Source organism: Leptonotus elevatus, chromosome 1 (genome assembly GCF_054856555.1).
Source record: "Leptonotus elevatus isolate MCC_2025b chromosome 1, RoL_Lele_1.0, whole genome shotgun sequence".
Classification (NCBI taxonomy): domain Eukaryota; kingdom Metazoa; phylum Chordata; class Actinopteri; order Syngnathiformes; family Syngnathidae; genus Leptonotus; species Leptonotus elevatus.
This window is the reverse complement of record NC_141239.1, coordinates 5,197,479-5,221,725: the sequence shown is the minus strand read 5'-3', so window position 1 is coordinate 5,221,725 and position 24,247 is coordinate 5,197,479. Positions and strand designations below refer to the sequence as shown.

General features: G+C 39.5%; 1 protein-coding gene and 1 long non-coding RNA gene across 3 annotated transcripts in view; one reads left to right on the top strand and one right to left on the bottom strand.

The window, feature by feature from the left end:
• The window catches only part of eif2b3 (eukaryotic translation initiation factor 2B, subunit 3 gamma), a 59,049-nt gene extending 46,412 nt beyond the window's left edge, over nt 1-12,637 (bottom strand). For both annotated transcript variants that reach the window (XR_015094656.1, XM_086074381.1), the window contains exons 1-3: nt 12,338-12,637; nt 11,754-11,919; nt 7,756-7,913 (exon numbers count right to left, since the gene is read on the bottom strand). Coding sequence is in view for 1 of the 2 variants with exons in the window: in XM_086074381.1 (XP_085930507.1) it covers nt 7,756-7,913; nt 11,754-11,901 (306 nt within the window). In the remaining variant the exon portion in view is untranslated. The remainder of the gene's footprint in view (nt 1-7,755; nt 7,914-11,753; nt 11,920-12,337) is intronic.
• A 3,602-nt stretch (nt 12,638-16,239) lies between these two features.
• Nucleotides 16,240-24,247, top strand: part of LOC147180476 (uncharacterized) — a 54,688-nt gene continuing 46,680 nt past the window's right edge. Inside the window, exon 1 of the long non-coding RNA XR_015094493.1 lies at nt 16,240-16,513. This is a non-coding gene — a long non-coding RNA (uncharacterized LOC147180476). The remainder of the gene's footprint in view (nt 16,514-24,247) is intronic.

The following is a 24,247-nucleotide window of genomic DNA, read 5'->3' as shown; positions in this document are numbered from 1 at the left end:
AAGAGAAGTCTGAAAATAAACTGAGGCTAGCGTGACTGTGAATGTGGAAAGGGTATTTTTGACTATTGTATCTCAAGTACTAATGCACTAAACCCAAGTACTCTTAAACAACAATACACCGCTTGTGAACGCCATTAAGATATCACTTACACAGCATTGGAGTGCAAGCAATATCAGCCATTAGAACAGACCACCCCTTACATCACGTGTATATGTGCAGGAGTATGTGTGAATGCGTTTTAACTTGTGCCTCTGTTCACAGTAGCCATTTGTCTGCTCAGTGATGCGGGCTGTCAGCATGAGGACTAATCCTACCATTAGTACCCGCCGTCTTATTGACAGAGATACTTCTTTCGGGCCTACAATGGGGAAGAAATGTGGAAGAATATGCCGTAACTACAGTGGCTTATGAGTTTAACTCGTTCTGTGACCAAGCTCGTAACTCAGTTTAGTTGGATATAAAAATCACCATTCCCAATTGAAAATAAACTGAATTGCCATAAATCCATTTCAGCCCCCGAATAAACAATTTTTGTTATGTTGACTTAAAAATAGCACTCTAATAAGTAAAGATGAATACATTTCTGGACTATAAGCCGCTACTTTTCTCCCTTGCATTCGATCCAGCGGCTAATACAAAGGTGCAACTTATCTACCAAATCACAAGGGGGCGCACTATAAAAGGAAGCGCAAGAGTGTTAGGCGGAGCAAAACAAACCAAGTGAGCCCAAATACAGTAGGAGAGAGAACGAGAGCGAGACAATTTGCGCCCTCATTATGGAAAAGAAAGTAGCGGGAACCCGGTGCAGTAACATTAGAACACCTGCGGCTTACAGTCGGGTGCGGCTCATATGTGTAACAAACTCGAGAATTCCCCAAATTTAGCTAGCACGGCTTATTGTCCAGAAACTACTGTAGACAACATGATTAGTGCATAGGCCACTTTGAAAGGTGCAGTTTTTGTTTTATTGGTGGGGGTCTGGGGACTCATAAAAAACTCCGTACTGACTGGTTTTCTGAGTCCCCAGACCCCCCCCCAACAATAAAACAAAACTGCACCTTTCAGAGTGACCTTTTATTATGGGCAGTCTAAGGCACACCTGTGCACTAATCATGGTGTCTAAGTATATTGATATGGCACACTTTAGGTGAGGTGGGATGGATTATCTCGGCAAAGTGCTCACTATCACAGATTTAGACTGGTTTGTGAACAATATTTGTGAGAAATGGTGATATTGTGTACGTGTAATAAGTCTGGAATCTTTGAGTTCATCTCATAAAAAGTGGGAGCAAAAACAAAAGTGTTGCGTTTATATTTTTGTTTAGTATGTGTGCCTTAAAGGGGCGTTTGCTGCCACAGCCTGAATTGAACAAAAAAAAATACATACATACATTTCAAAAGCAGCACGCCCATGACATCAAATGGCAGCTAGAAGGTGGCGGAATTATTTCAGAGTGAAAAGAGCAGATATTTTGAATGTGTTTTTGTCTACAGTGAAAAAAGATGGAGAAACTTGAAGAAGCCGGAAGTAAATATTGAAGCGGTTTAAAGACCTTGAGATCGTGCATCAGTGTATCTAAAGCTCGCGCTTGCAGCTCAAACTTTCAAAGCATTTTTTTTTCTTTCAAAAAGCGCACATCACACATGAATTTGGTCATAATGTGCACTGTGAGGGCAGCGTATGAATGAGTTCAAAGGTCACGTAGTTGACCTGGTGGCAACTTATAGCATAGCCTGGTCTGGACTTGGCGACAGGAAGCTGCCACTGCAAGGCTGCGGGGGTCTGCTGGAGATCTACTGACACGGCGACCCAGAGACCTTTCAACTCTCCACTCTGTCTTAACACACGCACACAAACACACACGAAGGCTGGTACACATGCTCGAGACAGAACACACACACACGGACACTCACAGGCGACGGCGGATTGGAGTCAGCTGGAGAGACAGAGACACTCTGGCCTTTCAACAGCCAGGATATCTGGACAGGTCAGGACCACACACATACTGCCACACATGCAGTCACACTGTCTTTTATATATTTTGCTTGTTTTTTTCCAGCTTCCTCCCTGAAAGCCTTTCTTACAGGACAAAAACTGCTAGCTGTGGTTCCCGGATTTTTGATGCTGGTAGTCTTGCTGGTGAATTTGAACTGTGTGATAATACTGGAGGACAACAAGAATTTTGTACGAGATACGGTTTTGTGTTCTTCCCATTTCACTGCAGTTGGAAGGGATAAGTCTGTTAAACAATCAACAAATCAGTGCGATCAGACCTTTAAGCCCTATATTGCTGCAATTGGTACTACGGTTGGGCATTTGACTGCATTTTATTAAATGGATCGACTAATTGAAAAAAATGAAAGATCAAACAATTTAATGTTATTTTTAGATATTTATGCGCATGAACATTCATTTTAGATGGCATACAAAAGTTTATTCTTCTTCCAGGGCTACAAAAGTTAACTTTTCTATTGTTTGTATTAGGAGTGTGACAATATATCGATATCGCGATTAATTGTGATACTTTGTCTCCCGATAGATTATCGATACGCCTACGCAAGTATTGCGATATTTGTAGTTAATATACAGCCACTATAACGGGTCCATTGTTCATTACTTATTGAGCAATTAGTTGGCAGGCCGCTAGGAGGAGCGCCTCATAAGAGTGGCGGGGAAATGTATGGAAGTCTTCAGGCGAAGAAGACTCATGAGCTTACTTTTACTTGTGTAAGACATTTATTATCTGTCCAGCAACTGACTCAGTTTTGCATACGTAACATTTTAAAACATATTTTAAAAACACAATTTCTGAGGAATATTAATATTGATTTAATTGGATTTAATATTTAAGTAATTTTATTTATGTACTTTTGCAATGTTACACAAAAAAATCATCACAGTTTATAAAATAAAACAATTGACTATGTAACTGACTGACATGTTGCATGACAAAAGTGTTTAAGAAAGACATTTGTATTTGTTTAAAAAAAAAAATACACTAAAGTACTCACTGTGAAGAAGACACCAGTTTTAATATTTAGTTTCAGTGATGGTACCAAAAGAAATTATTTTCTCATTGAAAAAAACATAAATGTATGTTTTGAGTAGTTTTATCGTAAATTATCGTGGATTTATTACCTGACTAATATATCGATAATCGCGGTATCATCATATCGTGAGATAATCGTTATCGTTAGCCTTGTATCGCATATCGTATCGTGAGGTACCCAGAGGTTCCCACCCCTAGTTTGTATACAAATACACAATGGGTCACCGTGTAGTATCAAAAATGAAATAGAAATATAAGACAAAAAATAATGTAGAGTCTGGTGGATACATGCAAGTACTGTAGAAATATATTGTAACCAAGTTACCTCTGAATGTTAGCTACAAAATAAAGTGATTAAAAACAAACAAAAGACTGCTTCTTGAGAATACTGCACGTTTTTTTACAGGACAAAGGCAGTGATATAGTCTCCTTAAGGTAGGGTGACCAAATTTTCAAAATTAAAAACCGGGACGCTACAATTTAGCTGAAAATCAAAAATACAATACATTTTCACTAAATGTAATCTCTAGTCAATCTTCATCTTCGGGTATTAATGCACCGAATCTTTTTCATCGATTGTGGGGGGTTATTAAGTTCGCAAATGCTAAATCCTATCATGGTATCAAGTCAACACACTCACCATTATCGAAACTTTTTTGCTCGGTCTCGGCAGCTGTTAGAACCTGGCTGTGTAGTTTACCTTGCACCGTTCCCGTATTGGAAACATGCCGCCAGAAAAGCTCAGCTTTCATTGGCTCTGACCTCCAGCGATCGCAGCAGTAGGACTACATTTCCCATGATTTTCTCAGACACGAAAGCGGGAAGTAGTTCTAGTTCCGCCTGCTAGCGATTAGATGTGAACAAGAACGCAAACATGAATTTGGAAGTAGTAAATAGAAAGGAATTTAACAGTTAAATTCCCTTTGAATGGGTTTATCGTATGAATTGTTGCATGATTTATATACATGTCAAAAAACGGGACACCGAGATGCGTAATATTGGGACAAAACAATGGGTTTGGCTAAATCCACAGGTACGGTGTACCAAGGACTTAAAAACGAGACTGTCTCGGTCAAAATGGGACGTCTGGTCAGTAAAGTAAAGTGTCTTTCTTCATCCTTGGGGTATTTTGTAGTAAGTAATATGTGTTACATTATATTAACACACCTGGTAACAGTATTAAATAGTAAATACATTTTAAATTTTTTATAGCAAACTAGTTGAGAACTAACAGCGTCTCAATACATTTTTGCATTCTATTTGACCATAGAAAATCAAACATTTGTGAACTGAACTATAAAGCCAAGTGAAAGCAGATCTTTACAGATGTTTTAATAGATGAAAACAATTAACTTGATCTTATTGTGTGTCAACCTTGAAGCAACTGTCACACATAAGAAGTGGTAAGTGACCCAATTTTATTCTGTTTATTGTAGAAATCCCTTAAGGCGCGTCCGGGACAATCATGCCCATCAATCAGACATTCACACACCATTCTCCATCTCAGCCCAATGTCTCTCTCTTTATCTTTTGTCATGTGGCTTGAATGTCGACAAACATTTGCAGACCAGAAGCCGAGTCAGCCTGGATACTCACTCAGATCTTGCCAGGGGTGATTAAAAGTGAGTGGTAATAAAAACGTGCAAGAGGCTTTGAGCATACAAAGATTCAAAAAAAAAGAAAAAAAAGTGCACTTTAAGACCACCTTTCACTCATTGGGCTTAACGTGAAAGACTTTGACAATAATCAGGCATAGGCATCCACCTTTGTGCGTCTTCACTAGACAAAATAAAATGTGCTGCTTGTAATCTCTCTTTTCAGGGAGCAGAAGTTTTCTCCTCCCCCAGAGTGCGGATGGATTATTCTAAGTATTTTGTTTGATCGGTAACACAAAATCCTCTCATCGAATGCTTGTTAGTATAAAGAGATGGGCTAGCGTGTGTGTGTGTGTGTGTGTGTGTGTATTCTGTATCCATGCACCAGACTGACAGTTTGAATGATTCCGCTGCTGGGATTTGGCAGACCATGGTTATGGTCCCTCACTCATCACGCTCCAGTGTGAGTGTGTGTGTAACTCAATGCCTCTAATCTAGCTGGCTGCTCAAAGGATTACGGACTCCAATATCCTCAACGGGAGCGTGAGGGAACTTGTCCCATTGGAGTGTGCTTGTGTGCGGTTACACTACGGGTTAAATAAAGAACTCTTGGGCGAGGGGGGAATAATAAGAAGTGCGATGATTTCATACAAAATGCCAGAGGGGGGAAAAACATTCAACCTGTCAAAACGCATCTTTATAGGCTGAGCAGAACTAAGACAGCTGTGTGACAGTTAATGATGGCGGCAGAGTCTTGGATACGAAATTTGTCAGTCATACATAATTTGATTGATCTAACATTTGTATCAGTGGGATTAGGTTGTGTAGACAAAATATCTTGGCAGGAAAAAGACACCATGGTTGCCACTAATTGGAAGCAACCAGCAGAGGGTGCAATTCATTCATGCCCAATATGTTCGCTACCTAATTTAAATAGTAAAGTGGTAAATGGACTGCTTTTTATATAAGCCCAAAGCGCTTTACAATGCCTCACATTTACCCATCCACACACACATTTAAACACGGCAATGGCCGACTGCTGCCATGCAGGGCGCTGCCAGGTCCATTGGGAGCAAATCGGGGTTGTGTCTTGCTCAAGGACACTTTGACATAGTCACCAGGGATGAGAATCGAACAAACAACCTTACGGATGGGAGATGACCACTCTACCACTGAGCCATGCCGCCCCCTCCTAATTTAGCCAATGGTGACTTTGCGTAAAATAAGCAGATGCATTGGCTTTTGTTGGCTATGGCTATTTCTCCAACACAGCTGATATATGATCAGCTCATCAGCAAGCACTGCATAAGCCTGATAACGATCCTGTTGATTGGAATCAGCTTGAGTTGGAAGAGGGAAACCTCCAAAACCTGCAGGACTCCGGCCTTCGAGGGCCGAGTTTGTCCACCCCTGCAGAGGGTCACCCTTTTTTCCACTTCAATGTTGTTAACACATAAAAAAAATAACCACAAATTCTATGACTCGTCGAGTCGCACAGCAATTCATTTATTATTGACTAGTCGTTTTCAAATCATCAAGGAAATTTAATCTGCTACTAATACCTCGTGAAAACACAGTATTGCCACGGGAGGTAAATTAGGGTTGGGGGGTGGTACTCAAATGGGGTATCTGTACCCCTGGGAGTACGTGAAGGTACTCCAGTCCCTGAGATTTAAAAATATATTCCAAAAGTATATTTAAATATTTAAGAAAAATAGAAGGTCATAAAATAAATTCTATATTCAGTAGACTAATCAATTTCAGCATCCTAAAAACCCCATACCAGAATAGTTTGACCCAACTTGTTATTTGCCACCTATATCACCTGTCAATCACATGAAAACTTTATTTAAAATGTAGTTAATTAGTAATATATGAGAACAAAGCTTTCCTATGATCCCAGAGGAGGATACTTAATGTTCATAATAATTATGCGCAAAAATCTTTATTTATAAATACATTAATTATATCTTTCTTTCTTTTAGTTAGTTATAACTTTTTATTCCCACATATATCAAGAGGCCGCATAAATACAAATACAGTCAGCATTTTTTCCCATAGGCAATAATGTAAATGTAATTATTCTGTTCCCAAGCTCCAAAAACGGAAAATTCCTATCTTGTGCCAGTATTTACGGAAGTAGTTAAAACGGCGCGATAATCTCCTTCCTAAATCCACTATGGTTCGTAGCACTGTGCGTTTTTCTTTTCTGCCACCAGCACAGTTCTTTCTTTTGGCTCGTGTTGAAGAAAACTGTCGTGTAAAAATCCAAATGCACTCGCGAATGTACGGAGCACCTCCGGGAGTATTCACCCGCTCTGACTGGAAATGAGCAGCGCTTTGTCTCCAGTACCGCAACGTGAGCATTCTGCATCGCTCTGCTTCACTCGGCTACCTGTTTTCAAGGTACGTTCGGCTTTGCTTGGTTTGCTTGGGTGTTCAAACTCCGAGAATGAGGTCAAACGCCGAGGCATTTTTTACTCCGATTTTTTGGTCGAAGTCCGATTTGTACGAGTTCCAAGACGTTCGAACTCAGAGGTTCCACTGTAGAGTTCCAAAGTTTAATAAATCAAACAATGCACTCGGTTTTTAAGCCTTTTTTTTTTTTCAATCAGTAATGCTTGCCGCTTGTTAGGGAGTACTTGGCTGAATTTTTTTTTTGCGCATTTTACATTACCTGAAAAAAGGTTGCGAACCACTGGGGCTAGAGGACTCAAAGTAGCCACACACAAGTGGTGCACAGATGTGCTTGACTACAGGATGAGAATGAATGAATGAGCTGGCAGAGTAGCCATCTAAACTGTGACCTCATCTGTTTGGAAAGAATGGGATGAAGGGATGGCTAGAAGGATCAGCATCAGCAGGCAAGATAAAGTGGAGGTGGGGGGTGGAAACTGAGACAGGAACTTGGAGAAACTTGAAAGTCGGGGATGCCATGTTAGCATGTGCGTCAATGTCTGTGTACTGGGGGCTCCTCAGTTTACTGTACATCATTGTGCATAACAACATTGTGTTGATGCAAGTGTGCGTTGGTATACCATAGCAATATAAGGTACACTACCAAACATAACCTAAGTCATGTGTCTAAATGTTTGCGTACGTGACACACCTTGATCTTCGGCTGGATGTGTCGGAGAGCGTCGGCCGTGCCCATGTCTTCATCTTCCGGGATGCAAACGAAATCCAGTTTCATCTTCACGTCCATTTTCAGTTTGACATCTGTGCTCATCATCTTCTGGACCTCCTTGGTGGTGATCACGATCACCTCTGAAGACACAAAGCAAAGAACAAACGGCGATGAATTAACGGTGTCAAGTTTGACCATTAAGGAAGGAGAACACGTTTTCCTGAAGAAAATAGTCATGTTCATGTGTTATATGCTTAAACCGGAAAGATTGTACATCCTGCTGCTTATATGATATATTATACATCTGGCGTCCCTATGAAAGAGCAATAAATATGTCACATATATAATCACACTGTGCCTTTGTCTCATATTTGCCGTGTATTGAAGTTTTTGCTAGAGATAGCATGACGTTCAATTAATTGATTAACAAACATGCCAATTGTTTGGAAATTGGAACCGATTGTTGATCAATTGTGTCTTGAAGCAATTGAGGCAAATGGGGTGCGCGACCTGGCTGCAGACGGTCTGGTTTTAATAACTCTAATGATCTCTAACGTCACATTAGATGACGACACATTTTGACCAACAAAGAGATAATAACAAGAGCAGACATATTTAATGCGTATAAGAATTGCTGCCTTATCGGTATAAAATAGTTTGTGTAATGCATTTGCTCACGCGCTGCGTCAGCCTAGTAAAAGTAAATTGCAGGCCTTTGGCTCGCTGGCTGCACACAGTCAAAAAAAAGTGCTGGCCACACATGGTGATTATATTTGAAATGTAGTTTTATTAAGGGCAGTGAGGAGCAACAGGCTTTTTATTTTATTTTACAATGAGCAGCCCTGTTTACTGGCAAGAACAGCACACTGCAACAAATCCCTTTATAAGCCAAGTGTTGCTGGACCCGACCGTATGTCGCAGGACAAGTTGCCAAAACGCTGCAGTCTAAGTGGAATCAGGGTGCAAGCACCTGACAATGGCTGATGAAGTGCTGACATGCTGGTGAAAAAATAGCCAGAAAAGGAACATAATAGTAAACCCCATACCATGAAACAAGCAGCGTGATACGCCAGTAATCAGTAATCCAAGTACTAAACAGCATGGGGTGAAACAGACGTGACAGAGACAATTTACTTGCTAACAATTTATATAAGAAGTAGTATAGAAACCAGGTCAGTACCAGGCTGATGCCGGCCTTATTTCAAGGTATCGAGTAATCTAAAAAGAGTTGCCGTTACCAGCCACTGGTGCCCACTAGTGGCCGTTTTATCAGGGAGTTAACAGCATGCATAGCTGACAAAACATTTTTTTCAAAGTGAACTGCATTCATTTAAATCCTCTTATATGTCCATTGAGATGCAATTTCTAGAACTAAATATATGTTTACATGTTTTATAATACTTATATGGCAGCATTAGTGTATTGTTACCAATAGTGTGCTTACAATTGCTAATGTAATTTGGGTGGAATGCAAAGGTGGGCAGTCCGTCGGGAGTGATGGACTGTCCGTCGATCAGTCACCGAAGGACCCCCGTTTTTCTGACGAATGATGAATGGTGTGAAACTTAAACAAAAAAAAGTGGACTAATAAACGGCTGATGTGTGTTTCATGTGAACGCAAAGTCGACTAAGGAGAGTATCAGTCCTTTTTTTTTTTTCAACTAAAAGGACGACTGACGCCATTGACGGACTGACGGACGGTCCGTCAATACTGACAGAATGCCCCTTTGTCGGTCGGTCCTAAAATAGCGGTGACAAAGTGACGACAGAAGCGTGGGCCAAATCAAACGGTGGACCAGTGATTACAGGTTGGTTCGCTTGAAAAAAAAAATGGCAGACTGAAAATGACAGAGACGAGACGGCAACGAAACAGTCAAAAATGGAGATGGGCCGATATGCTTTTTTCAAGTCCGATACCGATTATCGGTACTTAGGGAGGCCGATAACCGATATTTGAAGCCGATATACATTTGCAGAAAAAAAAAGAAGTGTTGGTGTCAATTTAAAAATAATAATAAAATAATGATAAAAACTCCAGCACTTGACTGCTTAAATTCCTTCAAGGGCATGTTTATTAAACAGCTTTTGTGATTTGCAACATGTTAAAGGTTTTTTGTTTGCTCTCAGCTTTTGCACCAACTATAATGTGGCTTCCGCACGCTAACTCCCAAATAGCCTCTAATTAGCGGGCTAACTGTTAGCTTGCGGTATAATCATTCACCCACCAGCTAACCCCGGTATAACTCCCAAATAGCTGCTAAAAAAACGGCTATTAGGTTAGCCGCTAATTCACGAGCTAACGGTTAGCTTGCGGGCTAACAGCGCTAATTCGCGAGCTAACGGTTAACCGCACGCTAACTCACAAAAAGCCGCTAATTTGCGAGCTGACAATTTGCGAGCTAACTCTTAGCTAACCCCGGAATAACTCAGAAATAGCCGCTTTAAAAAACGGCTATTAGGTTAGCTACATAGTCGCTAACTGATGCTTATTGGCTGTTAGCACTGCACAAGCAACCAATCAGATGGGTCTTTTGGCGGGCCAATGCTGCAGGGAGTCATCAACCACTGACTCAGAGTAGACTGAGGCGAAAAGCGCCCCTCGGAGCAAAAATAACTGTTTTTAATATATCGGCCATCAAAACAAAAAAAGAGAACAATGTCGCTATTCATAAAATGCTGAATATCGGCGAAGATTATCGGTTAGGCCGATTATCGGTCTATCCCTAGTCAAAAATATGTAAAATGCCCACCTCCGGTGGAATGACTTTTTTCCCCATTACAGTATTTCATGCATACACTTACTTTTACACAATTACTTGCTTTCATTGACGGTCTATATTTCCTGTTGAATGTAGTGCAGGCGATAATATAGCACGTGTGTATTATACAGTGCTTTTCTCACTTGTTGCCTACCAGGGCTTGACTGATATGGATTTTCTGATGCCGACACGATACCGATTTTTGGCATAAAAATAAAATACCAAAAAAAAAAAAAATACTGATGAACAGCTGATTACTTAGGCGGCCGTGGCTCAAGGGTAGAGCCAGTTGTCCAGTAACTGGAAGGTTGGTTATTCAATTCCCGCACTCCCCAAATCATGTGCAGTTGTGTCCTTGGGCAAGACACTTCACACACATTGCCCTCCAGTGTCACTCACACTGGCGTATGGATGGTGCGAATGTTTGGTGGTGGTCAGAGGGGCCGTAGGCGCACGCTGGCAGCCCCGCTTTCATCAGTCTGCCCCAGTTTACCGCCACCACAGTGTGAATGTGTGAGTACGTGAATAATGCATTGTGAAGCGTCTATATCTCTGTTGCAATATTATTACTATAAAAAAATATGTAATGCATACTTTTCCTGATCCCTATTTCTCGCGGATAAAGTGTATCCATCAATTAATTGTGAATATATTGTTCAAATATTAGTTTTTCTTTTTAGTTCCCAGTTGTTGTTGTTTTAAACTGCAATGGTTACGTTGCATAAAAATTATTCAAAGACGGCAAATACCTGTTGTAGTACTAAAGCACAGTTGCAATACAGTGCAAGTATAATTTTGTTTTTATTGCCACTTGTGCTAATGTTGATGACTTTCAGCAAGTCATAATTTAAAAAAAACAATGCACTTTAAACATCCTTTTGGAGTGATATTTTGTTTTCCTTTTTAAACAAATGCCTACTTTTCACTGAACCCATTGTAAGCACTTTGAGATTTCTTTTGAAATGTAAAGTGCATTCCAAATTAATTGTATTATTATTATTAATAATGTCGTTATCGGATCATTATTGAGATATCTGGCAAAAATAAAGGGATGAATGTATAAAATACCTATCTTTTATAATTTTTTGTTTTATCTCATTGCATTGAACGAGACGGATGCAAATTAAATTGAACATCCTCAGAGATTAAAAATAAAATAAAATAAAGCATAGCAACACAAGCAAATGAAGCAAGCATACAACGTAACGACCTGCTTCTCACCGTCAAAGCCAACCCTCTCCAGCAGGCTGAGAGGGTACCATATCAGGGGCCTGTTGCCAACTGGAAGCATCGCTTTTGGGGTGTTGTACGTCAGGTCGGTCATCCGTGAGCCCCCGCCAGCTGCCATCATCACCGCCTGCAGCTCCATGACGTCTGCTAGGGATGACTGCAACAGACACCAACTCAGTTAAATCACATAACATTCATTTTTGCTATCACTACTACAGAAAAATAGCACAACAACCACCCAGGACATGGACTGGAAGATAGACGTGTTAACCACATACTGTACTGCCCTATATATACTATCTAGCATCTCAACAAATCATCATAGTCATAAAATTAAGCCTTTGAGACTCTTTAGAGCGGAGGGAGTCGGCACAACAGTGACAATAAGGTATTTCAAATACATATGTATATAACGCTATCATATGATGAGATGAATATTACACAAGAGAAGCAAATATAAGTGTCAGGCGAATGACGAAACGTGTGAAAGGGCAGTACATTTGGGTATGCTGAGCACATTAACGTGTCAACAAGACAAAACAGTTGAATGCCACGAAATGTCTATAAAAGTTTACCTCTCAGCGACTCCTGAATCCCGACTGAGCTCTTGCCGGTCGACACATGTAAAGTGAATGGGCTGCTGTCAAAGAGTTGTTAGCACCCGGCTAACAGTTAGCACGTAGCATACTGTAAATCTACAAAACTGCTGCTTGGTCGACGGGTGACGAAAAGTTGGGATTCGACAGCGAACGACCTTAAAAACTCCTTTGATAAAACCAACAACGGAGAGAGTTTAACCGACTGGTGTATGGTTGCAATGAGGCGAAATTAACAACTTGTGCTGAATGTTGCTGTGAGGGTGGGTAACCGTAGCATGTCCGACTGGGAAACAATCCCGAGGACAAAGTAGGTCCGGAAGATAAGAAAACACGTTACAAAATTATAAATGTACAGTACTGTATTGTACAGTGGTGTAATACAGTATTTTGTTAAATTTAAACAAAATCCTTTAGTTTTTGTGTTAATGGAAATGTAATTGATTAATAACTTAAAATAATTAAAACTATTTGAGACAATTAAATCGAATCTTGTAATATTATTATTATTATCATTATTATTAATAAAAATGTAAACAAATACGATATGTATGAATGTTTTTCTGATTTACTTTGTTACTTCACCGTTATGGAATGCCGCACACCCCCCCCCCCCCCCTCCCACCCGCTCTCAATCTTTACTTTCTTTCCCCCTATTTTTATTCACAGTAATACAAAGTGGTGGGAAGAGATTAGCAGCCACAAGCCACCCAACAACTCCTCCTGAGTCCTGACTTCAAGCTTGACAACTCCCATTTCACAGAGCTGAGAGAGACGTAACAGCAAATTGAGCTCGGGGAATGCGGCTTTTGGTTGTGTTTGCTCTGGCCAGGAGATGAGCTTGACTGACTGCCCGTCGCAGCTCGAAAGGGAGGAATGAGGTACCCATAAACTAGACTCCACCAATGCCAGAATACATAAATAAAATTATAGGGGGGGGGTGTATTGTAAAGTCATATGCAATTTATATGAAACAATGATATAATTGTCCAGCGATACAACGTTCTTACTACAAGTCCCACAATGCACCATAATGAATTAAAAGTGCAGTTTCTCCATAGTGTCACTCGTTAGCGCTCATTTAGCTCGTTTGGACCGAGATGCAAAGGTAATTAAATGACACAACTAAGTGGTTGGGGGCACAAGTTGCCATAAGTGTTTTTCCCCCCTCAAAAATGTGCTTGTGGAAAATACACAGGTTACTTTGAGAGCCATTTTGTTAGCTTGCATGGCTAGCGGCTCAACCAGGAAGTATATCTTTCCTTTAAGGGACAATTATCACTTTCAAACTGGCGTAATCTATCATAAATATATATAACTCACTCTGACTCACACTGTTATGGTTAACATACTTAAATTGTGAGTGACAATTTCTCCATTTTGTCCCATGTTTCATTAAACTGTTGGTACAACCCTAAATCAAGAGTATACGCAACTAACTAGACCATTTAAGTAATTGATTCAGTGCTGAACTTTAACATAACTGTTCTATTTTTGGTATTAACATACTTAAAGGTACAGTCAGTGATCGCGAGTATGCAAAAAATATTGAATAAACACACACACATATATATATATATATATATATATATATATATATATATATATATATATATATATATATATATATATATATATATATATAGTTGTTTTTTTAGGTCTAGTTATCACAAATTATTTTACATGGCTGTAGTCTCATCTTATTAGAGGCTGCCATGTTTCGCCGCCATCTTCCTGCTACGGTTAGCTCAAAGGACAGCTTTGCGAACGTAGTAAGCATCGAGTGTCGGACCCAATGGGTCGACCGCCGTTTACCTTCCAAAGCTGGGGACTGCAGGTGGTCGTTACTGAGTCCTGTGGTTTGGGCTCCCGTTCCTTGTCACCTTCTGCCTAGCTCTCACAAGCTTTGACTACCTTATTTATTTATTTATTTTTTCCTAGCTTCTCCCACTAACCGCTCTCGTTAGCCACTCCAGTATATGGCCTAACTCCTGCTAGCCGCTCTTGCTAGCTACTCCAGCTAAATCCGTCTCGCTCGGTTTTTCGGTGTTGCTCGCCGGGCTTTACACCGGCTCCAAGTCGCCGTCGCTCGCCGAGGTGATAGGCTTGCCAAGTGTGATCTCTCTTAGCCACCGTAGTGTGTGCTTCTAAATACATGCATTTCGGCTGCATTCTATGCTATAGCGACACCTAATGGTCACTTGTTACTCGGGATGTAATGATATCCAAACATCACGATACGATATTATCATGATAAGAATGTCACGATACGATAATTATCACGATATTGTGGGGAGGTTGGCGATACAAAAAAAGGTCACAATATTGTAAAAAAAGAAAAAGAAAAAAAGAGCTCATACTAAAAAACACACGCACACAACATTGTGCTTTTGTACATTACAGCAATGACAAATATTACAAAATATTATAAATATTATATATAAAATATATAAAATATATATAAATATAATATATATATTGAGGCACTTACTTGCAAACACACATTGAGTTCTACACTTATTGACTCTATTCACAAGCATATTACGTCAAGCATCTGACCATTAGCGTGGATTTCAAACATGGAAGGGCCAAAACATGCCTTGTGAAAATTAAACTGCAGTAAAAAAACTAGCCACCAGAGCATGCTAGAACTGCACAAATGGAAATCAACCCGACTTTTTTAACAGATGTGCTGCTTTTAATATCGTGTCATGACGACGACGATATATTGTGGCAGTTTTAATATCACAATATTGACGTTATCATTACATCCCTACTTATTACACACTGTGCCTTTAAGGCGTGACTCAAATGGTCCTTTATAACCTTGGACCAGGATCACTGATAGCGTAGTGGTACACTCGCTTGACTTCAGTGCAAGAACCGTGGGTTGACATTTGAATGATGTGAGAGGGGATGGTCATTTGTCTCGCAAGTGTCCGTGATTGAATGGCAATCAATCCAGGGTGTCGTCCACTCGTCAGCTAGGATAGGCGCTAGCTCCCTGTGACAAGCCCTATAGGATTGGTATAGAAAACGGATAGATGGAACTTTGGGCTTCAAATGCTGGATTCAAGAAAAGCTGCTTTCAACAGGCAGTGCTATTAGTAGCGCAAAGTGCATGAAAGACATGATTGATATCATGATGAAGATTTCCCTTTTCCACGAGGGGGGAAAAAGAGCTTTGTGCCTGCTGTCAGAGTGCAGCTAATTTGTTAGTTAAAGACGGCTGTCCAAGCACCAGACAGCAAATACAAAAACACATTGCAATGAGAAACGGGGGTGAGAGACAAGTGTGCGCGTCTGGACCCAGAATGACTTGAAATGGAGCCTTAAGATTTCCTCGGGGCTCCTCCTCTGCTGCAGCATCCTGTAAATCATTCTCAATTCAGCGAAACAAGCCAGTTGGATTAGCTCACTTTAGATCATAAACATTTTCAGCACAGACCACCCAGGCAGAGTGCAGAGCAGAGGCAACAGTGTGACTAGTGTGTGTGCGTGTGTTTTGACATTACCAACACGTCCAAATGTGGCCTCACACATTTGCATGTATGTGTTTTGTACATATTCTGTATGTTGCGGTCTGCGTCTGCCAGTTTAATGTGGCTCCACACCGCTGCCGTGGAGACCGAAAAAAAGGCCCATTTAAAATGTCAGAGATTAACACGCGCACATAAAATCCAAAGATAAAGATGTCTCACCGCGCTCCACACATTTATTTAGTGTTAAATGACATTCCTTTCGAGAGGTCTGTTCATTTGAAATGACACGTCTTTAATGACTTTGAAGGCCTTCTTCTCGCTTGCTTAACAACCTTAAGAATTGCACAAGCGTCCTTTTGTATGATAAAAGTCTTCTTTTTTTTTTAGCAGATAGGGGAAGGCAGATTTCAGATTTGATCAACGGCACTTCTTAAAAACAGCTGCAAAATGTTTAGCGTCACTGACGCAAACAAGTGCAATATGATGCCGTGACTGACTACACGGTCGTCATTACCAGACCTTGAAATTGTCTTTTTTTTCTTCTTTTTAATTGGTTCTTTCCCTCCACACGCAGGGAAGACTTCGGAGCCAGGCCTGTGTCAGAACCTGGAAGTATCGTGGATGCGTTTTAAAGAGGGGAAAATTTGGGCAGCTGCCCTGGCACCTTCAAACTGTGAGTGCCCTTTATTTATGTATTTGAAAAACAGTCAGCTGAAGGAACTGAGTTGAAGCAAAATCGACACGTTTAATATCTTACTACTGAGCCGTCATACAAGACTTGCATTAGTGCTCTTAAATTGCGCATATACAGCATCTCACATTTCTGCAGATGTTTAATGATATTTTTTTCATGGGACAACACTGAAGAAATGACACTTTGACATAATGAAAAGTAGCCAGTGGACAGCTTATATAACAGTGTAAATTTATTGTTCCCTCAAGAACCCCTTGGCAACAAAGGTGAGTACACACCTAAGTGAAAATTGTGAAGTCGCCATTATTGAATCCCAGCACTGCATTAAGTCTCTTGGGCATGGAGTTTATAGGTTGCCAGTGGAATCCTCTTCCACTCCTCCATGACAACAACATGGAGCTGGCGGGGGATTTAAAAAAATTAACTTTTGTAATTAGGGGTGTCAAGCCATTAATATTTGTAGTCGTAATTAATCGTATGACTTCAATAGTTAATCGGAAATTTTCTAAATGTCCAATAAAATGTACAATAACATATGGTTTTGTTTTCATACTCTTGTTAATATAAAAGTGGAAAACAAATGTTAAACTAATAGAAATATGGCTGCATTTTTAGTCATTGAATTTCATAACAATTCATACAATTTAGTTAAAAATGAAAAATATGTACTGTACTGTAAAAAACAAGTTTTATATTGATTTGTGTTGAGGTCATTTTTCTGCCACCAGATGGCATAATTGCATTTGTTAGACTTTGATGACAACTCAGTGCATTTTTCTTTTCATTTTAAGAGCTAGCTAATCTTTAACATGAAGTGCACATTTTTAAAATTGCAAAATACAACTTGACCCCAGTCAAATGTATTACTGACGTAGACGTGTGTCTGCTGCGTTGCGACTGGAATTCCCCCACTACAGGCTTTCCAAGCAAGGGGTGGTCATTAATACCGTGTTCAAAATTTTTTGTGGCGTTAAGGGAACTTTAAATTAACTCAAAATTAATGCACTCATTTTGACACCCCTATTTGTAATATATAACAATCTTAATACACACACACACACACACACACAAAACTCCTAAGTCAAAGTAGCGTTGTACTCAGTAGCTGGTTGAACTCTTTTTATGTCACGTGGTTACGTTTTGTGGACTTATGCTCTTGAACTGCCCGTTGATGACACGTGTAGTGTAACTTTCCATCCATTTCCGCAAAAACATGTCACTCTCATATACACACTTATACGTGCAAACCACACACAAAATTCGTCCTTTCAACCTAAATAAATGTTTATAGCATTGCAAAACATTTAGTGCGTGCGGTACCGCGTGTGTGGTCCTGTCCGCACTTACAGTATGTGTGAGGTTTGAGGTTGAGGTATTTATCTACATGTGTGTGAGGGAGAAAGTGTGTCTGCTTATTTATCGATATAATGAAAACAGAATCATTTATTATATATATATATATATATATATATATATATATATATATATATATATATATATATTGTGTTTTATAGGAACATACAGCAATGATATTTTTTGTCACACTTCATTAATTGAATGGCTGTAAATTATGCTGCTCTTTTTTTTGGTTCAATTAGACAACTCACCTCCTCTTAGCTCATCAGGGCGGGAGTATATAAGAGTAGTCATTCTTTGCAGAGGATAAGCAATATGTAACAGTGAGTACTGTTCTTTGTGTTCTGTTCCGTTGTTTAAAGGATTATAGCACTGCAACGTAAATGCTATTTAGCATTAGCATTGAGCCAGCGGACTGAAAGGCAAAGCTATGTGGTTGTTTTAAATTCACAATAATTAATTGTGATGCTCTTTGTTTTATATTTAGTTTGCCTGTAAACTGTGAGTGGCACTAAATAGCAATTTTTTTTGGGGTCGGTTTATAAAATATTCTACCTCTGGTATGTAATTTGAGGTTCCATTGTATGAAACATGTGAGAGAGAAAAAGGATGAGATATGGAAGGTATGGGGCCCTCTGTTTTATGATTCAGACTAGAGTAACTGAATTTGTTCATAAGTCGGAACACACCATAGTCTATCGCTAACTTGTACTTACAGCAAATTCAAAACAGTAAGTGTACAGTCATGGCCACGTGACAACGTATTCTTACGCTGTTACACAAACTAATTCATAATTGCGCGTCATTTGTAACCTCAAAATGTTAGCGAGGAACCCCTGAATTCACAATATTCTCTAAATATTAAGTGATAACAGTCAAATAAGAGAGCATGCATTATGTGACTGTCTAATTAAGTGATTTTCAAACGTTTTTAATCAGGGTGTCAAAATGTGTGTGTTAATTTTGAGTTAATTTAAAGTTCCTTTATGCCACAATTATTTTTTTTTAACACACGATTAATGACTGCCCCTTATTTGGAGCCTGTACTGGAGGAATTCCATTCGCAACATAGCAGACACGTCCACGTGAAAATTTAGCAGTAATAAATGTAATAATAATGCATATATTTGTGGAGACTGGGGTCAAGTTGTATTTTGCAATTTAAAAAATGTGCAGAATTTCACAAGTTACTTCACGTTAAAGATTGGATAGCTCTTAATATGAAAAGAAAAATGCACTGAGCTGTCACCAATGTCTTACAAATGCAATTGTACCATCTAGTGGCAGAAAAATGACCTCAACGCAATTCAATATCACACTCGTTTTTTTACAGTCCAGTACATCTTTTTATTTTTTAACTAAATTGTATGAATGGTTATGAAATTCAATGACTAAAAGATGCAGCCATATTTCTATTATTTTAAAATTTTAACAAGAGTATGAAAAATTTGAAAAAATATTTTATTGCACCAATAATAATATATGCATTATTATTAAATTTATTACTGCTAAATTTTCACGTGGACGTGTCTGCTATGTTGCGAATGGAATTCCTCCAGTACAGGCTCCAAGTACCCCACCTACTGCCCGAAGCCAGCTGGGATAGGCTCCAGCGACCCCCGCGACCCTTGTGAGGACTAAGCGGTTAAGAAAATGGATGAATGGATGGATTTTATTGCACATTTTATTGTACATTTAGAACAGATATGAAATTTACGATTAATCCTGAGTTAACTATTGAAGTCATGCGATTAATTACGATTCAAAAATGTAATCGCCTGACACCCCTAGTTTTTAACAAAAAGTTCCTCATGATTAAATGCAAATAAATTTTACTTAGGCAGTAATTATTTTGTGTACCACTAGAGGCACCCATACCACACTTGGAGAATCACTAGCGTAATTAAAAAACATCTCTCTTGAATTTTCTTCCAAACTAAACAATTCTCTCCAGTCAGCTAATATTCTCTCCAGGTCATAACCAAAATAAGCATGCACACAACTTCACGCTCCATCATTGTTGGAATTTGTTCTGACCAATTTGAAGGACGTTTGCAGCGCTGTGACTTTGAGTTGGATATTTCTGCACCGTTTGACTTTAGCGAACAGTATCTGTTGGAAAATGGAAGTAATGGAAAGGGAACATATCACAAACATGTGAGTTTTTCCAAGTAAAAAAAAAAGAAAAAAAGACTCAAACGTGAATGATGCCGCTGCCAGAACACTGTCTTCAACTTTATATAACGTTGGTGTTGATTTATGCCATCTGCCACCCCTCCCACCAATGTGACCTAATGACGGGTTACATTCGAATACATAAAAATGACTATGCTTGCTTCTCCAACAATAATATATATATAAAAAATAGGATTGAGCGTGCCTTTAAGAGCTTTAAGAACGCCCCTTTTTTGCATCTACTCAATGTATGTACATTGGCTCCCACCCATTACTTCAAACTCAAAACACACAAACCTGTGTGTTTCTGGGAGAGAGAGGGAGGAAAGTACAGTATAAAAAAAAAAAGGCTTGCTAGATTCATTTTTTTGGAAATACAGTCATTTGTAATGAAGGCTGATTATCGTTTTAGTGGTTTCTGCATCAGGGAGAATACGCTGTGTAAGTATTTGATTTCAGGAAAGGTAGCAGTGGAGATAAATCACAAGTCAGTGAAGACACTTTTAGAGTGCTTTGTAACGCGCCCGTGTTCACTTTGGTTCCCATGTGGCAATATTATCACATGCTGTCGGGAAAGACAGATGCGCATTCGGATGCAGCGAGAGCAGTACACACAGCCAATTATTTTCACTGCTGCCCATCAAACTTTATCCTCCATCGGAGAACGGGAGGGAGGTCGCTGCGCCGCATGAGAGAATAAGCAGATTGAACATATCGCGTCATGGTCAGAGTCACATCTGCTTTGTTTTCATATTTATCGTAAGTGTGGTTAAGTAGGAAACTTGACAAGCCTGCTGATGAACTCGACATGAAGACATCAAGCGTATCATACTTGATGCCGCGATGACTTTTCTTTGCTAGTAAACATTTGGCGTTCAGTCCAAAAATTTTGTAAAGTTGTGCCGCAAAAGAAAGTAAAAACCATCATCATCATGTGTGCTTTTACCTGCTTGATGCCAGCAAATCTTGTGATACTTAAGCTCAGTTAGTGTTAACTGGATTGTTAACTGGTTTGATATTTACAAATTCACCTAATGGCACTTTTTTTTTTTTCTGAGGAGCCTACCCTCAGCTATCCACTAAAATGTTCTTAAAAAAAACAACTCACCTACTTGCGTCTCTTGATACATTTTTTTTTTGCTTTTTCAGTAAGACACAATAAGAAGGAACCAAAGCCTTGACTAATAGGAAAGTAGCCATTTGTGCCAGATGTGTTAGAGGGCGTTATGGAGTTTTGGCTGTTTATGTAGGTTTTTGCTCTGCTGACTGGCTATTAGCTCATTTTCTCCCCAAAACGTATAAAAACGTTTTATTTTAAATATTGCCATGGTCCCAAAAAGTATACGTTTTTTATTTTATTTTTATTTTTATGATAGAGCATACAGAAGGCTGCCTCTGACCTGAAGAGGTCGCTTAAAGCATTGGTAGTTACTACAAAAAACAGCCAGCAGGTGGCAGCAGAGTATAAGACACCAACCAAGGCCAAGTTGCAACAAGCTCTTTTCCCCAGTGTTTTCAACAGATTTGTGAATAATGAGGAAATTTAGCTATATTCTAATGCTAATTGCTGCAAAACAGAAACAGATACAAATATCCATTTTTTTTAGTGGTGAAAGAAGAGACTCTAATCTTTCTTTTGGTAGGTTCCATCATCCATGGTTTTATAGCAATAGAACACAATATTCCGCGGGCCTTGCAAAATCAGTCAAAATCCAGTAAAACAGCCGGGAGTGAAGGGGGTTGCTTCAGTGAAAATTGCTGAGAGTGAATGAGTTAAAAGATCAAGCTACCAAAACTAATGATTATTCCACAATTGCTATTTTTATTTTGGATAACCCCCCCCCCCCCCCCCCCACCTCATTCATTTGACACAACTCAGTAACCACTCACTTAACTCAGTAACCTAAAAAAAAAGTGTTAATCTATTTTTTTACCCAATTTTGTTTATTTATGACCCAACTGTTTTTTTTAAGGCAGTGTCAATTACTCTTGTTGTTCCACTTGAAGATCAGAGGCAAGATTATAGACAGAAAAGTAGCAATCCTGTCATTGTTCAGACACTAAAACGTGTCGGTTTGCATTGGGCTTCCCTAATACTTGAATCTAAAAAATAATTACACCAGAATGTTTTGCGGCTCAGTAGCAGCCTTGCCATCAATCACATCTTCAAACATGCCCACAAACCTCCCGTGTGGAGGAAATCACAAAGGGGAAGATGAAAAGAGGTTTTTACTTCTTATGGCCGTGCAAAAGGACATAAAGGACTCGGCTATAATTTAGAAATACTGTAGGGGAATTGTGTTCATAAAAGGGGTAGTTGGGTTTGTGCCACCTATAATTTTGCCTAAATTAGACCAAACAGCCTTGAATGATGACTGACGTTTATACCCTTTGTTAAAAATCGTTTAATCTTTCACAGGGGTCTGGTCTAGCAGTAAAAAAAAGAAAGAAAAAAAAAGAAGTGAACAAGCAAGCTGATTTTAGACAGAAGAACCAGGGAAAGAGCGCCATCTCTTGGGGCTAAGCGGTAATTGACCATGGTTTAAAAATCCCAAGTGATGTGAAGTGATCATAGACGTTAGAACTGAAGTTAGGAAAGAACTAAGAACAGGAAAGAAAATCTCTTGTCTGTTTCTAATGTTATGTCATATACAAAAGCGATATAAATGATAAAAATGTCATTAAGACATTTGAGTGGACAACTTCAAGGAGCGGACGATTTAGCGTAAAATGAAGCGTTTAGTTTGGAAATCAGTTTTTTCCACCAGGCCGCCTGCTGCTTGATTTTCAAGAGCGAGCGGGGTTCAGTGGACATGATGCGAGGTGACCTTTGTGACCTTCAAGCCATTCAGGGTCCCGTCACAATGTCACCCACTGAGATGAAAGCGGCAGCGGGGTGACAAGTCGCAAGTGACGGTTATGTCGTCGTCCACATGTAACAAAATTGTCATAATCAATAAGTCAAGACGAGTTTGTTTATAAATATTAACGACTTCCCCTGATGGAAAAAAAAAAACCATGAGTGGAAAAATAAGAAACTTTAAACTAAACTGTTCAGTTGCAAATGCATGCCAAAGCAGCAGGTGGCACTATAACGCCGCACCAAAAGGCTATTTTACCCAGTCAGGATAAAAAAGATATGATTTCAGGAAATAGTACATTAACAGCAATGACAAATGAAGGTTGTTAGGTTGAGTTACTACAGAATATCACAGCAATTTTATTTTTTACCGCATATCCTCTGACCAATACAAGTGCTGAAAACTGACAAACTTGATTTTTGGCGATTTTAAGTTGGGTACTCGCATACTGAAAATCAGGCCAATTTTGAGCATTTATGAGCAGTTAGCACACTTCCTGAATCTCAAATGTCAAGCGTGGGTGTGTGTTTTCATAAGTGTGTTACATGTGGTACATGCAAGAATCACTGAATTAAATGTTAAAACTGGGCATCATGCTACAATGTGAATCCTAACCCTAAGTACGACGTTTCGTTGAATATTTCCATAAGAAAATGATGTTTAAAAATCGATTCGGCTGCATATTGAATTGATACGAGAATTGTGCGCTGTAATATCGCGATATATTGCCGAATCGATTTTTTGTTTTAATACATCTTTGCTGAGCAATTGGGCCTACTCACTACTTTAATGTGTGTGTGTTGTTAAAAAAAAAGTATTCCTTCATGTAAATCATAAGAATCATAAGAGTCAGTAATTGGTTATATTGCAATATCGGTAATTTGTGCCACCCAGTTTTCATGAGGACAAATTGCAAAGAAAAACATTCACTCTTTTAAAAATCCCCTTGTTTGTGTGGACATGGCCTTATTATGGAATTGAATGAGCGCCCACAATGCACCCTCCCAACACGTACACATGCACGCACAGCAAGTCACCACATCCTCCTTATAGATCCAAGCCAAAAGCGATGCAACCGCTACTTCATTGTCAAGCCCCCTGACCCCCGCCCCCCTTTTCCTTAACACCCCCCTTTTCCAATCTCTTCCCCCAATTCTTGCTAGCTGGCCCCCGCTCTTTTCTCCTGGTTGCCATGGGGATGGCTAACAAAGCCATCACTTTTACCAATTTCCTCACAGACAGGTGCTGGCACAATGACTGCTTCCTCGCTTTCTGAAAGGGGAAGGGGCAAGAGGGGTGCATGGGAACTCCAGGCGGACAC